The sequence below is a fragment of the Taudactylus pleione genome, unplaced genomic scaffold (genome assembly GCF_031769625.1).
Source record: "Taudactylus pleione unplaced genomic scaffold, aTauple2 ptg000063l, whole genome shotgun sequence".
NCBI lineage: Eukaryota > Metazoa > Chordata > Amphibia > Anura > Myobatrachidae > Taudactylus > Taudactylus pleione.
Window position 1 is genome coordinate 4,130,059 of NW_028284465.1, and position 13,790 is coordinate 4,143,848.

The 13,790-nt window shown below is 49.1% G+C and overlaps 1 protein-coding gene across 1 annotated transcript in view; it reads right to left on the reverse strand.

Annotated features, from left to right (window-relative positions):
* Window positions 1–13,101, reverse strand: part of LOC148534854 (uncharacterized) — a 53,807-nt gene extending 40,706 nt beyond the window's left edge. Inside the window, exons 1-6 of the mRNA XM_088465728.1 lie at window positions 13,058–13,101; window positions 7,879–7,983; window positions 7,247–7,485; window positions 3,591–3,771; window positions 3,320–3,426; window positions 1,874–2,020 (exon numbers count right to left, since the gene is read on the reverse strand). Of these exons, the coding sequence (XP_088321854.1) occupies window positions 1,874–2,020; window positions 3,320–3,426; window positions 3,591–3,771; window positions 7,247–7,465 (654 nt within the window). The 5' untranslated portion in view covers window positions 7,466–7,485; window positions 7,879–7,983; window positions 13,058–13,101. The remainder of the gene's footprint in view (window positions 1–1,873; window positions 2,021–3,319; window positions 3,427–3,590; window positions 3,772–7,246; window positions 7,486–7,878; window positions 7,984–13,057) is intronic.
* Window positions 13,102–13,790: the final 689 nt, after the last annotated feature.

Consider the following 13,790-nt stretch of genomic DNA (forward strand, 5'->3'; position numbering starts at 1 on the left):
TGTTCGCTATATAGCGAATGTCTGCTAATTTGAGTGACAGGATGAGGCGTATGTGGGTGGTAACAGGGGAAGGTGCTTGAAAATGGGGAGTGGAATTCAGAACGCAGGCGTGCCAAACGGTCATAACGGGCGTTTTAGGGGTGTGTATAATTAATAAAGCAGCGTCATCGACCACGTCACTTGGTTGTTTTATAGCCAGAACTGCTCGCAAGATTGCGGTAGGAAAATCCAACCACAAGAATAGCGAGCAGTTCATACGCCGTTCGATGTACTCGATTAATCTAATAAATAGCGGACATGACGTATGGTGCGAGCGGCCAGGGGGCGTTTTTTTCAAAATAACGACCGCATGTTTTGTTCGCTCGTTCAGACATAGAGGCGTGAACAGACCGCAAAGAGCGAACGGTTAATTTAAATAGCCAGCCCCTTTTTCTGAACGAGCGAGCGCAAATAGCGTCCGGCTCTGAATCAGACCCTCAGTTTGGTTTCTCGTAGTACAAGATCTAACTGAACAAAAATTTCCATCTGCTGAGAGCAATGGGTGCGATTCAGGGCTTTACGCTATAGCGCGCTCGCAATTTATGTGCGTAAATATGCTTATGCCTGCTAACCACTTCCCCTATCTGCAGAACCTTCGGGGGTTGAGAGCACAGTGACAGCACCATCGACGCAACATCAGACGCACGTGGACTCCTCAAGTAAGACCTGCGTTGCGCAGATACCAAAACACGGCCAGTAAAAGCATCGCCCATTTAAATTTGGGGCGTAAACACAATTGGAAGCTCCGGGTTTTAGAACCCAAAGCCTAGTAAACAAACAAATTAATGTTTATTTGGCCAATGCATTATACACGGTAAGAAGATATTATTATTTACATATCACTGGAACATCCTCTAAACTGTGTGACAGCAAAATTGACCTCCTCCTCCTCGTAGAAAGCAGTCTGGTTCCATTATGTAAACTTTCATTCATTCACATGGAACCTACAGTAACTAGCGGCACAGTTGATGAATGCACGTAATAAAACGTATTTGCCATCATGCAAAAATGCAGTTTGTAACGCCATGTGCGCACTTCTACAACACGAATGAATTTATGGGCTAGGACGGCAGCATCTGCAGGGACAGAATACTTTGCACTGTCTTACGCCAGGAGGTGTGAGGACCGGGAGAGCCCCCCCGTACTTACTGTAGGAGGTGTGAGGACCGGGAGAGCCCCGTACTTACTGCAGGAGGTGTGAGGACCGGGAGAGCCCCGTACTTACTGCAGGAGGTGTGAGGACCGGGAGAGCCCCGTACTTACTGCAGGAGGTTTCATCTCATGGGCCCAGATTACTTACCTGAGATCTAGGGCTGGTGAGGGCTCATTCAGGGGGCAGGTGCTTTTGCGGTAGATTTGTGAAGAGTGGAAGGAAACTGAATGTGTGACATTTTCACTTGTACACGTTTAATGGTGACCTGCAAACTAGCGGAACTGAGAGCAGATTTACAGGGGATGGTTGCTAGGAACGGAAACATGGCGTAGACCATGAAACGCGCTTGAAAGAGAAACAGACTGAGATGGGCAAGTGACGAGGCAGCGAACGTGCGCGTCTGTCGCCGTTGGTAAAGGATCCGGTCCGAACTGGGTAATCTGATTAATAGCCTTGTGACGACCAATACACCAAACTGGGCGGCAGAATCCCCCTGATCTATACACTCTGTATACTGCGCACATGTCACATGATACATAGCCGCACATATGCTCGGCCTTAGTTCTGATTTTATAAATGGGGTGACAAGGGCAGGCAGGGGTACGGTTAGATGTACCAAAGAATTAAGAAAATAAAAAAACAAATACAGGTAATGGCAAACCCCATTTTCTGAACACGCACCTTAATGGAATCATCCCAGCCGCCGGTCAGGAAAAGGTGGTACTCTGAGGGGTGGAACTTCAAAGCAAATATCCTGCGACTGTGACCGCTGGTCAGTGTCAGGTCATCACCGATCAGGAAGTCTGGAGCCACCAAGACATTCAAGACCTGTGACAAAATTCCACTGTACAGTATAGGACATGTATAATATCATTTATATGGGGTCACGTTCATGGGCGTTACCCCAAAGAGGACAGACAGCTTACTGAACAAAGGAAAAAGATGTTTGATCCCTATAATAAATGGGAATTCTGGGCCTGATTCAGACCCGGTCGCAAGCGCTGAGCGCTCGCAACCGGGTCGATGGTGGCCCAGAGCGCATGTGCACGACGGAGCCGGCTCCGTCGTGCGCATGCGCGAGACCCTGATAGCGCCGGGCAAACCGTTGCTCCGGGTCTCGTACCAAAGGGGGCGTGTTGTCGATGTTGAGTGACAGCACGCCCCCTTTGGTGGGCGGGCCGGGGGGGTGGCTGCCCAAACGGAGGCGTTCCCATGTGAACGCCTACCGTTTGGGGCCGGCCCCACTGACATCACAAGTGATGTCAGTGGAGAGATTCCGGCTCTGTTAGAGCCGAAATCTCTCTGGGGCTTGCGGCAACGAGACCCTACCACAAGGGTCTCGTCGCAAGCCCGATGGTCGCGATGGTCTTGACCATCGCGACCATCTTCCTGGCCGCTCGCTATAGCTGTGGGTGGTCACCCACAGCTATGCGAGCGGCCAGGAGGCCGTTCTAAAAAAAAAAAAAAAAAAAGACCGGCCCTGATTCAGAGCGAGCGCTCTGTCAGAGCGTCCGGCTCTGAATCAGGGCCTCTAGGCACAAAGGTTTGAAGTAAATGGCTCACAGTGTACACTGGGAGCACGCAGTACTCCATCTGCAATTGTGCGCCTAGATTGAGCATGTAACATAGAGTAATGAAAAATATGTTGGCTTGCAGTCTTCTAGGTAACAAAAATACTTTGTTCAGACTGGTGAATTCAGACACAAACTGATAATTAGCAAATGCATTACTGTGTTTTGTCATTTTATATAACATCTAATAAATGTGAAATCGATTTGCGATGGTGGAAGGATTAAACAATCTACTGTATCTTCAAGTCCCTATATATAAAAAACTGTAGGTTTTTGGGTTTAGATGCCCTTTAAGAAGAACGTAGCTATGAAATGTCTTTGTGATACTACTAACAGTGTCTAAGTACAATTTAGAATTCTAAATGAAACATTTGTTGGAAGGGCTAATGCAGTTATGTACCAGGCTTCGTGTCACCTATTGTTTGCTAGGTAAGGAGCGCTTTTAGTAGAATGTTCCTTTTAAAAGAAGCATGGTAGATATTGTGACTGCCGTCTCCTCGCCGGAACATGGCGATTGTACCAGGCTCCAAAACAGACAAAATGGCGGGCACGTTACCTCGTTGGTCTGACTGTCGTACAAGCGGATGTTTCTGTCTTTCCCCGCTGTGGCGAACACGCTTCCGTCCATGCTGAAATCCAAAGCGTGAATTTCATTTTCCGGCTCTGAGAAAGCAATGAGACAGCGCAGAGATAAATGACAGAACGCTACAATGCGCCTGCACACACAGCTCCCGGACACAGGGAATCATGCTGCGTGTATTATAGAGGAGCGTTACCGGACCTCACAAGGTGTCCGCACAGCGAGACGCCGAAGGAGGGTCTGATACCTGTTAACGATAACACGTGTAGTTCAGATTGGATGTCGTAGAATGAGACCAGCCCGTCGGCGCCGGCTGCCACCAGTATGTTGCTGTTCTTGGGGTGGTAACTGAGGCCAGTCAGGGCTTGGCGAGTGCGATGTCCTGAGTACAGGGTGGTGCTGACAGCGCCATTATCCGCGTCCACAATCTGCGAGCAATCAAACACCGAAATCACGTTAGTGAGCTCGTCCTGATCTGGAGACGGCACCGTCACATAGGGGAATCTACTCGCTGGGACACAATGCAAATGTCCCGCTCATGTGGGCAAGCCCAAGGCCCCTCACAGTAATCCTGGGTACACACTAGGCCATGTCTCGCACAAAATATTGTTTTGAAGTGGATCGGAAACGATATATCGCCTGGATCGCACAGTGTCTACATTGGTCGTTGATCGCATCTTCCCATCTGATATTTGCACATCAGACTGGATGATATAATGAACGACGCCATGCTGCTAAATGCATTATATAATGACACATTGCTCCATCATACACAACATCGTGCAGTATGTACAGACAGCGCAATGCATTGTTCCATCGCGTTGTCCCGTCGCTGGGTACACACATTGTGTAGAGTATACACAGCCTTAGTGTCCACAATGTACAGGCACCGAACGCTACGGTGTAAGAATCTCCCTAAGCCGAGTTACCCTGGCCGGGGCTATGTCCTTCATATCGCATAGAAGTAATGAGCAGACTGTCACGTCAGGAGTGTTTTCGGGTTTCAATATGTTTTGTTGACAGTCATTATCTAGACATCATAGTGTCTACACAGGTGCAAAATGTTGACATTGAACTTTCAGCCTAAACCTAACATTTCTATTGTGGTCATTGTGACTGTACTTTGCATAGAACACTCCTGGGCATTACTGGTCGGGATCGGTATGAAATACCACCAGACCTATGTCCAGTGGTTCAAATCCCGACGCCGGGAGACCGGCAGCAGTGAAGATCCCAACTAACCCTACTCCCCCCCCCTAACCCTCCTTTAGGGATGCCTAACCCTCACCTCCCTCCCTACTGCCTAACCACCCTCTAAGTGCCTAAACCTAACCCCCCCCCTTCCCTGCAGCCTAAACCTAAGTCCCCCGGGGTTTTGCCTAAGCCTAACCTCCCCCCAGGGGTGCCTAACCCTAACCCCCCCCTTCTCCTAGTCTAAACCTAATCCTCCCGGGGGGGTGCCTAACCCAAAGTCCCCCCGGGAGCCCTAAAACCTAACCCTCCCCCCCTGCGGCTGTCCGCGTCCGGCTTACCTTCGTTCGGTATGCCGGGCGTCGGGCTACCGGCGTAGGTCTAATGACAGGCGTTGGGATTTCGACGCCTGTCATTAGTACCTTGCCAAGATTTGACAGTCGGGAAGCCGGCGGTCGGCATTTCGACCGTCGACTTCCTGACTGCATCCCTACTGGTCCTGTCAGGAGATGAGTTGTGACAAGTGACGTGATAGCCGGCCGAGCTCCTTAGTGATATTATCCCTTGTGCAAGGACGCTCGCGGATACACCATGCACCTCTAACAGTAGTCTTAAGCTGGTCACACACTAGACCAACTTACATCCAACCAGCCAACTTGTTGATTGGTTGGAATGAAAATCTGGTGAGGAATGAAAGTAATACCCCTTTTACACCTAAATTCCGGGTCTGACCCAGAGTTGGAACAAAGTTCTTATCCGGATCAGACCCGGAATTTTGCCGGCGCTGACTCGGGATATTCCCGAGTCAGCGCCGCTCACACCGCAGTCGGGTCTGCATAGACCCGGCTTTTGCGGAGTGAAAGTGGACGCTTGGAGATGACGTCATCTCCAAGCGCCACTGAAGCCGGGCCAATCGGCCGGCTAGCAGCGCACTCCAGGTCTTCGTGACCCGGAGTGCGCTGTTCCCATAGCAGGGTTTCACGGGCTACACCCGTGTTAAACCCTGCTAGTTACCTGGGTTGGATTGCTGGGTCACTCGACCCGGCAATCCAACCCTCTGCCATTTTACACCAGGGAGCTGCCCGGGTTAACCCTTCAAAAACCCGGGTTTTAGCTCCGGTGTAAAAGGGGTATAAATGACAATCAGCAATTTACTCCCAAATGCCAGATAATGGACAAAAACTGTTGTTTGAACAAATTGTTTAGATCAAACATTTAACAAACTTGTCTGACGCCATTTTCATCTGTTTTCTGGCATTTAGGAGCAAATTGCTGATCATCATTTACTCCCATTCCTTACCAGATTTTCATTCCAACCAATCAACTGGTTGGCTGGTTGGATGTAAGTTGGTCTAGTGTGTGGCCAGCTATAGTGTCTATGGTCAGTGACTGTAATCTCACCATAGAGAGCATCAAAACAAAACACTAATCAGGTGCGAGGATAGGAAAGATCCCACCCCTACTGGCTTTTCCCTGCGGATGGGGGATTTTTGCTATGTATTTAGGGGCTGGGCTTTTCATTTTTTGACCACCAGGAGGTTTTTTTTTTTTGCGCACCTCCAGAGCACGACCAATTTTTCCCAAAACCCATATTTTTAGGAAAAAAGGTTGGGAAATGCTCTGGGACCCCAGCGGCACCCCCCTAATGACTCCTTATGACTAATTAAGCAATTGGAAGTTTCCAGTTGGCTTAATTAGTCAGTAATACTCACCGCAGGAATCGGTAGCGCGCATACTCTCGGTATTCCAAAATTGGGTGCGAAGTCCGTGTGATTATTTTGCAGAGAGAACCTCGCTCCTAATTGAATACTCCCCTAAGGGAATTAGTTATGAAACAGCGGCGATAGAAAATCTTCTACGCTGCAATTTAACAAGAAAAGTATTCCCGGGGCAGCGGAGCGATGCTGGCTGGTAGCGGTGAGAGAATATTTACCGCAGCAAGTGGAACTGGAGACCCGGACTCAATTCTCCTAGCCCCCTTTCGTGGTACATGGATTAACAGTTACGAAGATGTAAAAACAATTGCAAACAAATATAAGCGCTATAACCATGCTGTATGTAAATAATACTGATCAGGGACAGCGGCGGTTCTTATATTGGCTCCCCGTGCTTACAAAGGGAAACTTTTGCGGCAGAACCCTTCAATTCCTCCCGCCAATGATACTTTAATAGAGGCAGCTTTAAATAAGGATGAAAAACACTAAAATATATATATATTTATGATAGAGCTAGGGCTTAACAAGCTTCCACAGGGTCCTAAATATTGTCAACACTACAGAAGTGCTCCATAAAACATAAACAAGGATAACATTAACCTACAGTATGCACAGCACTAACAATAATTGGATGTTAACACTAATTATCCATTTAAGCTAAAGGTAAATACAGATGTGTCCTGTTACATCTTTGTTACATACGCAGCAAATAGCGCCATTCATGGCGCGAGACGTGTGCTCGCGAGTGGCTACGTGCAGTGCGCTCGCACCCGCGCCATCATAGGACTGCATGGTGCGATCGCAGTGCTCGCCATAGCGTGCCGTATGCTGCAGCTGGTAATCGCATGGCGCGATGCGTGCGCACGTTGGTAGCGCGATCGGCAAAGATGTAGCAGGACACATCTGTATGAAATTGGAGTGAGTCGGTAGAGAGATATAGGATTGGCGCAGTATTAAATGTAACATAGGATATAAATAAAATAACTTTCCCCATTACCTGAATGGCGCCATTGCCGAAGCCGACCGCCAGCTGTTTGCCGCTGGGGGAGAAGCGTGCGCTAAAGATGCTGTGCCTGTCTTTGGTCAGCGGAATACGGTGTCTGACGAAAAGCTCGCCATATCTCCCACAATCCTCTTCATCCGATCCCTCAGTCTCCCCAGAGCTCTCAAATTCCTTGGATCTAAGAATGGCTTCTTCCAGGCGTCTGCGAGACATGGCGGACTGCGCCCAAAGCCCTGTGAGGTAAAGCAACGCCGGTGACAGATTAATAAGTGGAAAATATAATACTACCCGTGATACCCGTGGCAGCGGCGGATAGACTTTCTCGCTATTTCTGCCGATCTCAGGACATTGTGGCATTACATAACAATGTGTTCGCTGACCGCGCAGCGCAATGTAACAGGCTGGCGCTATATAAGTAAATGTTTATAAACAAATATGGCGACATTACACAGTTATATTTTTAAAAAAAGCAGTGACGACTGTAGGGTCTAGTGACGACATTGCTGTGTGAGGCACTGAGGCATGAGGCACCGCAGACTATTTATTTTTGCGAATAATGTTACAGCTCACAAAATGAAACATGTCGACAATTTCCCAGGAAATGTTATTTATCATCCGGTTCTTACCTTTCCCAGGTGAGTCGGCAGTGCCGGGACTATATCATGGTGTGATTTCCGTGCCCTGGGTGCTGGTCCTGCCGGCAGCTCTCTGACTACACAACCTGGGGCGGGCTGCGGAAGTGGCAGAGACACAGCAGAGATTGGGTTATTCTGCATTTCCCAGGCAACAGCTTCTATAACACATACCAGAGGCTGCACACAGAGATTACACACAATGGAGGCTTTTGTGATACAGTGACAGAGCCAGGCAGCCCTAACATTACAGAGAGACACCTTCCAGGGAGAATAGTCACATGGAGGAGCCAATCCATACTGCACAGGGCTGCAAATCAGGACACCCGCAGACTGACAGCCCAGGGGTGAGATGATCTGCATTGCCTGCTGCTGACAGAGAGAGAAAACACTGGGGGGGGAGGGGGGGATAAGGGACAGACTGGAGCAATCTGGGTGGGGGGCTGTCCTGTGGTGTAATTGTCCAGCAATAAGTATTTACAAGCTTGGCTGGCTGCAGAGCATTGCACCAGTGCTTCACACACAGCCATCAGGGGTTGCTATGGCTACCGAAATGCACATTCAGTCAGCGATGCCTCAGCATTAACCCGTGCACTGCCAGGAGGGACCCCTGACGCCGGCTGGTCCTACAAGCAGATCTCTAGTATTGCTGACCCATACGCTGCCAAGCAATGCAAACAGACTGTGTACCGAGTATTAACCCTGACTCTCCCAGGGAGCAAAAAACTGACCCAACACTCCGGGATATGCATTAACCCTTACGCTGCCAGACAGTGCACACAACTAGGTCACTTAGGTTTAGCAGGGAAGGGGGGAGAGCAGGGAGTAAATAGCCTTGTCAACCGGTATTAACCCTACACTGCTGGCAAATGCAATAGTCAGTATTAGTGGGAAAGGGAAGTAACCGGATACAGGCTGAGTCTCCCATACCCAAATATTCCAAAATACAGAATACTTATAGCATGACTGAGAAAGTGAAAGCTTTGCTTTCTGATGGTTCAATGTACACAAACTTTGTGTAAAGCACAAAATTATAAAAATACAGTATACAATAACCTTCAGGCTGTGTGTATAGGGTGTATATGAAACAAATGAATTTCATGTATATAACACATAAATGCACACTGTGTGTATATTGGGGTCCTATTCCCAAGATATTTTATTATGGTATGCAATTATTCCGATATCCAAATTACCCCTGGTCCCAAGCATTTTGGATATGGGAGACTCAACCTGTATCTCCATACTCCTACAGTACCTCCACAGGCAGTCCCACTGTATTAACCCATTCACTGCACAGGACTGTGTACAGAGAATACTATTAAGCAGCCTGGCCAGTATGTATTAACCCCTACAATACCAGACAGATAAAGGTCTGGTCCTTAGCCTGGTCACGTAGTGTAAGGCAGCGATGGGTAAGCTGCAGGGGGCACAGCAGACGGACATTAGGCCTTTTTCAGGGTCGCACATTACTGTGAATCTCAGTAATAAGTTAAATCAATGCATTTATGGGGGAGATGTATCAAAGCTTGGAGAGAGATAAAGTGGAGACAGAAAAAGTACCAACCAATCAGCCCCTAACTGTCATGTTACAGGCTGTGTTTGAAAAATGACAGGAGTTGATTGGTTGGTCCTTTATCTCTCTCCACCTTATCCCATACTTGCCTACTTTTGAAAAAGCATTTCAGGGAGATTGTGAAAGCAGCACCTATGAGCGCGTGTTACAGTGGGCGTGTACTGATACATCTGAGAGGCGTGTCATACAGGTGATGGGCGTGTACTGATACATCTGAGAGGCGTGTCATACAGGTGATGGGCGTGTACTGATAAATCTGAGAGGCGTGTCATACAGGTGATGGGCGTGTACTGATACATCTGAGAGGCGTGTCATACAGGTGATGGGCGTGTACTGATAAATCTGAGAGGCGTGTCATACATGTGATGGGCGTGTACTGATAAATCTGAGAGGCGTGTCATACATGTGATGGGCGTGTACTGATAAATCTGTGAGGCGTGTCATACATGTGATGGGTGTGTACTGATAAATCTGAGAGGCGTGTCATACATGTGATGGTCGTGTACTGATAAATCTGAGAGGCGTGTCATACATGTGATGGTCGTGTACTGATAAATCTGAGAGGCGTGTCATACATGTGATGGGCGTGTACTGATAAATCTGAGAGGCATGTCATACATGTGATGGGCGTGTACTGATAAATCTGAGAGGCGTGTCCTAAACCTGACTTACATCCAAATGTAAACCAGCCCAAAAGCAGTCAGTAAGATCTGTTTGTTGATGAAAACACACTAATACTTTTCAGAAATTCACAGGGATCATTGTGCCTTATAATAACCAATGCAAGGAAATGACACTAATGATCCCATTTGAATGTATTTATCTCTGTTTTTTAATATAACAGCTTCATAATGGGGGTAAGGATGAAATGAGGGAGATTGCTAGAGTCTTCAGGGAGACAGGGAGATTGCTACTATTTCAGGGAGTCTCCCTGACAATGAGGGAGAGTTGGCAAGTATGCCTTATCCCTCTCTAAAGTTTGTTAGAACTCCCCCAAATCACTAAAGAGGCGACACCTATCTGCAATAACATAACAGCGGGCATTGGAAATAATCGATAACAGCCATGACAGACAAATACGACAGCAAGGGAAGAAGGAGCTGGGGGCCTCAGGTAAAGGTTCAGAGGGGATGTAGTTTTGAGACCGGCGAGCGCATGGCCGCCAATCTCAATCCTGAGAGCATAATCCCGGCAAGGGATTTAACATATTCATCGAAATACCGACACCTATGTTAATCCCGACGCCGGAACAACGAGGACGCCGGACCGAACGTCCTCTCTGCCGGGTAAGTATACAATTAGCCCGGGGATGGGGACTTAGGGTTAGGCACAGCCCCGGGGAAGGTTAGGGTTATGCAAGGGGAAGGGGGGGTTAGGGTTAGGCACCCCCCGGAAGGGACAGTTTAGGGTGCGGGGAGAGGGGGTTAGGTTTAGGCATCCATGGGGGGGAGGTTAGGGTTAGGCACTAGGGGGAAGAGGTTAGGGTTAGGCACCCCTAAGGGAGGGTTAGCATACTTACCACCGAGCGCCGGGATCTTCACCTGTCAGCCCGCCATTCTGCTAGTTTGTATTCCCTCATCTGTACCAGTCTGTCTATTACCCATCTGCGCTGCTCTTGAGCCGCTGGTATTTCAACCCCAATCCATTCAGAGGGCTACTCGTGGCCCTTGGACCACCTCATGCCCATCACTGGCATAGGAAACACTCCCACATGTTAACCATCGTCTGCGTGATTCCAATTATGCGGCATTAAACACAGCCGGAATACCCCTCAGCAGCAGCCTAGATATCCCTATAAGCATCCTGATTTCAGCGAGACAGTCCCGACATGAGAGGACAATGATCAGAGGGGTCAAAGTGCAGGACAGTCCCCTCATATTGGGGGGTGGAGACGTATTCTACTGCTGCGCACTGCAGGGGCAGATTCAGCCAATGGCTGCAGCATGTCACTCTCCTGATAAAGATGCCCAGCAGGGGTGTGGCCATACCCACTACGATGTTGTCACGCTCCCACTGTTCTGCCACCGTGCCCCCCATTCGGATTTGGAATGTTAGGAGGTGTGATACATACAAAGAGCACAATTGCCATTCCCACTTAGGTAAGAACAATCGCCATTCCCGCTTAGGTAACAACAATCGCCATTCCCACTTAGGTAAGAACGCGGAGAATGTAGGACAGTACACAGACGGGCCCTATGGATCTCTGGGGCTGATTCAGCTGCGGACGCAATGGCGATTACGCATGCAGGTCGAACGATGGTTTACCATTGCGCATGCGTATAAGCCGTGTGCTCAGCGATTGCTTTGCGATTACGGACGCACAGAGGAATCCATCGCAAAGTGAGTGACAGGCTGTCATTGTTTGGGGTGTGACGGGGGCGAGGGGTCGGAAAAACGCAGGCGTGCCTGTCCGTTTGAACGCCGCTTCATGGGCGTGCATAAATTAGCCACTGCGATTGCATACGCAGAATGAGAGCTCTCTGCATGCGAGGAGACCTGCAGTGTCTGCGGCTGGTCAGGACTGGTGTAAATTCTGCGCGTCTGGCCGATGTGCGTCCATGGTACCGATGTTTACGCAGAAGAGCAACATTATATGAGAAGGCAGCAGTGGACGTCTTTATGTCGGCCGTGCTTTGTCAGACATTAGCTTGACAAAGCACAGCGATCCCCAGGTGATTACATTTGCGTACACTGCTGTATCCGGCCCCTGTGTTGGATGATGCAGAACATTGAGGGCTCTGAACGCTGAGGGAAATGTTGAATTTGACGTAAAACAAACGCCAGTTAGAAAGTGCGCGCATGAGTCCGTTGCTTCAACACCCTGATATCTTGCATACCAAGCGCAGATGGTCTATCAAACAAGACAGATCTCCCTATTTTCTGATTGCTCGCGTAATACTGACACCAGCGGCAGAGGCTAATAGTGCAAGCTGTAACGCCACCAGCGATTTTCCACACGCCACCGCTCCTATGCCAGGTGTAGTTTCTCCGTCCGGCCATGGCCTCTGTGGCTGTGCATGTGAGATTGCGGCCTCTATCACACATCCGCGACGCACCCATGAGACTGACGTTTTTTGAGTTCACTTCAGGCCAGCTCCCAGTCACCGCCCAGGAACGCCCGTCACTTTGCCGCCCCATTTTCGCTGCCATCTATCCCAATTGCAACAGAACCTTTGAGCGTTGTAGTGGTTTCCAGCGCTGCATGCGTCCTAGGGGTTTCCAGCACTTTTTCACTCTTGTCGTTGGTAGGCATCGGACAGGAGGCTCCCGGCCGAATCGGGAGGGTAGGCAAGTAAAGCATCTGGGACACATCGAAGGCCTCAAAAACAAAAAAAACAGTGGGTCAAAACTATCGATGGTTCGCCATCAATGTTAATCACCAATTACATCATCTATGGTGATTATCGATGGTTAACCCTCCGGAGGCCATTCTTATATGGAATCTGCTGGTGCTGTTTAAATGAATAATAAATATTTTCATACAATAATCAATATATTTCAATAACCATGTATTATAAAGCAGGCATGTAAGAAAAAAAAAAAAGAGTATAAATAATAAATCCAATGAGACTACAGAGGTAGTAAGAGAGCTGTTACCTCCTGCCTGGTGTCACCCAGTAATGATGACGTCACGTGAGGACCGCTCGTCCAAACTCACCTAGCCACGCCCGTTAGAAACGGCTCACTAGACACGCCCCCGCCACAGGGATTGGTGGACCGGCGGAGTAGGACACGCCCCCTCACTCGTTGATAGCCTCCGCTGCTATAAAAAAAAAAAAAAAAAAAACAACGCCGATCTCGCTGACCAATCAGAGTGAGTGGCGGGAAAGCGGCGTCGTCTCTGTGGTAACTTCGGAGTCAGACTCGGAGTTGTCGGGCTGTAGCAGGGGAAGGGTGCGGGCTCAGGGTCATAGGGAGGTACTCTCACAGAGAGAGTATCATATCGGTGCTACACTGCAGTGGGTACACCGACTATTATCAGAGACGCCACAGCTGGAAACTGGAGATATATCCCCTGTGGAGAATTATGGCTGTATGTGCCTGAAGGCCATCATCGGTGCACCCCAGAGATGGAAGTGCGTAGTTTGCAGGCGTGTCAGCGCCCCTGTCTCCACGGTTCTCTCTGTCACTGCCACATCCGCCAACAGCCCTCCCTCCATTGGCATATTTATAATGGGTGCAGGGGGGCCCACAGCGCACACCCTACACCCATACATTTTAATACCCTTCCGAAGTCCCGCGTCGGCTGTAGCGCTGCTTTTCCCGGTGTTTTGCGCATACGCAGTAGGGAAAATGGCGGCCGCGCACCTGACTTGCTGCATAGGCGCTG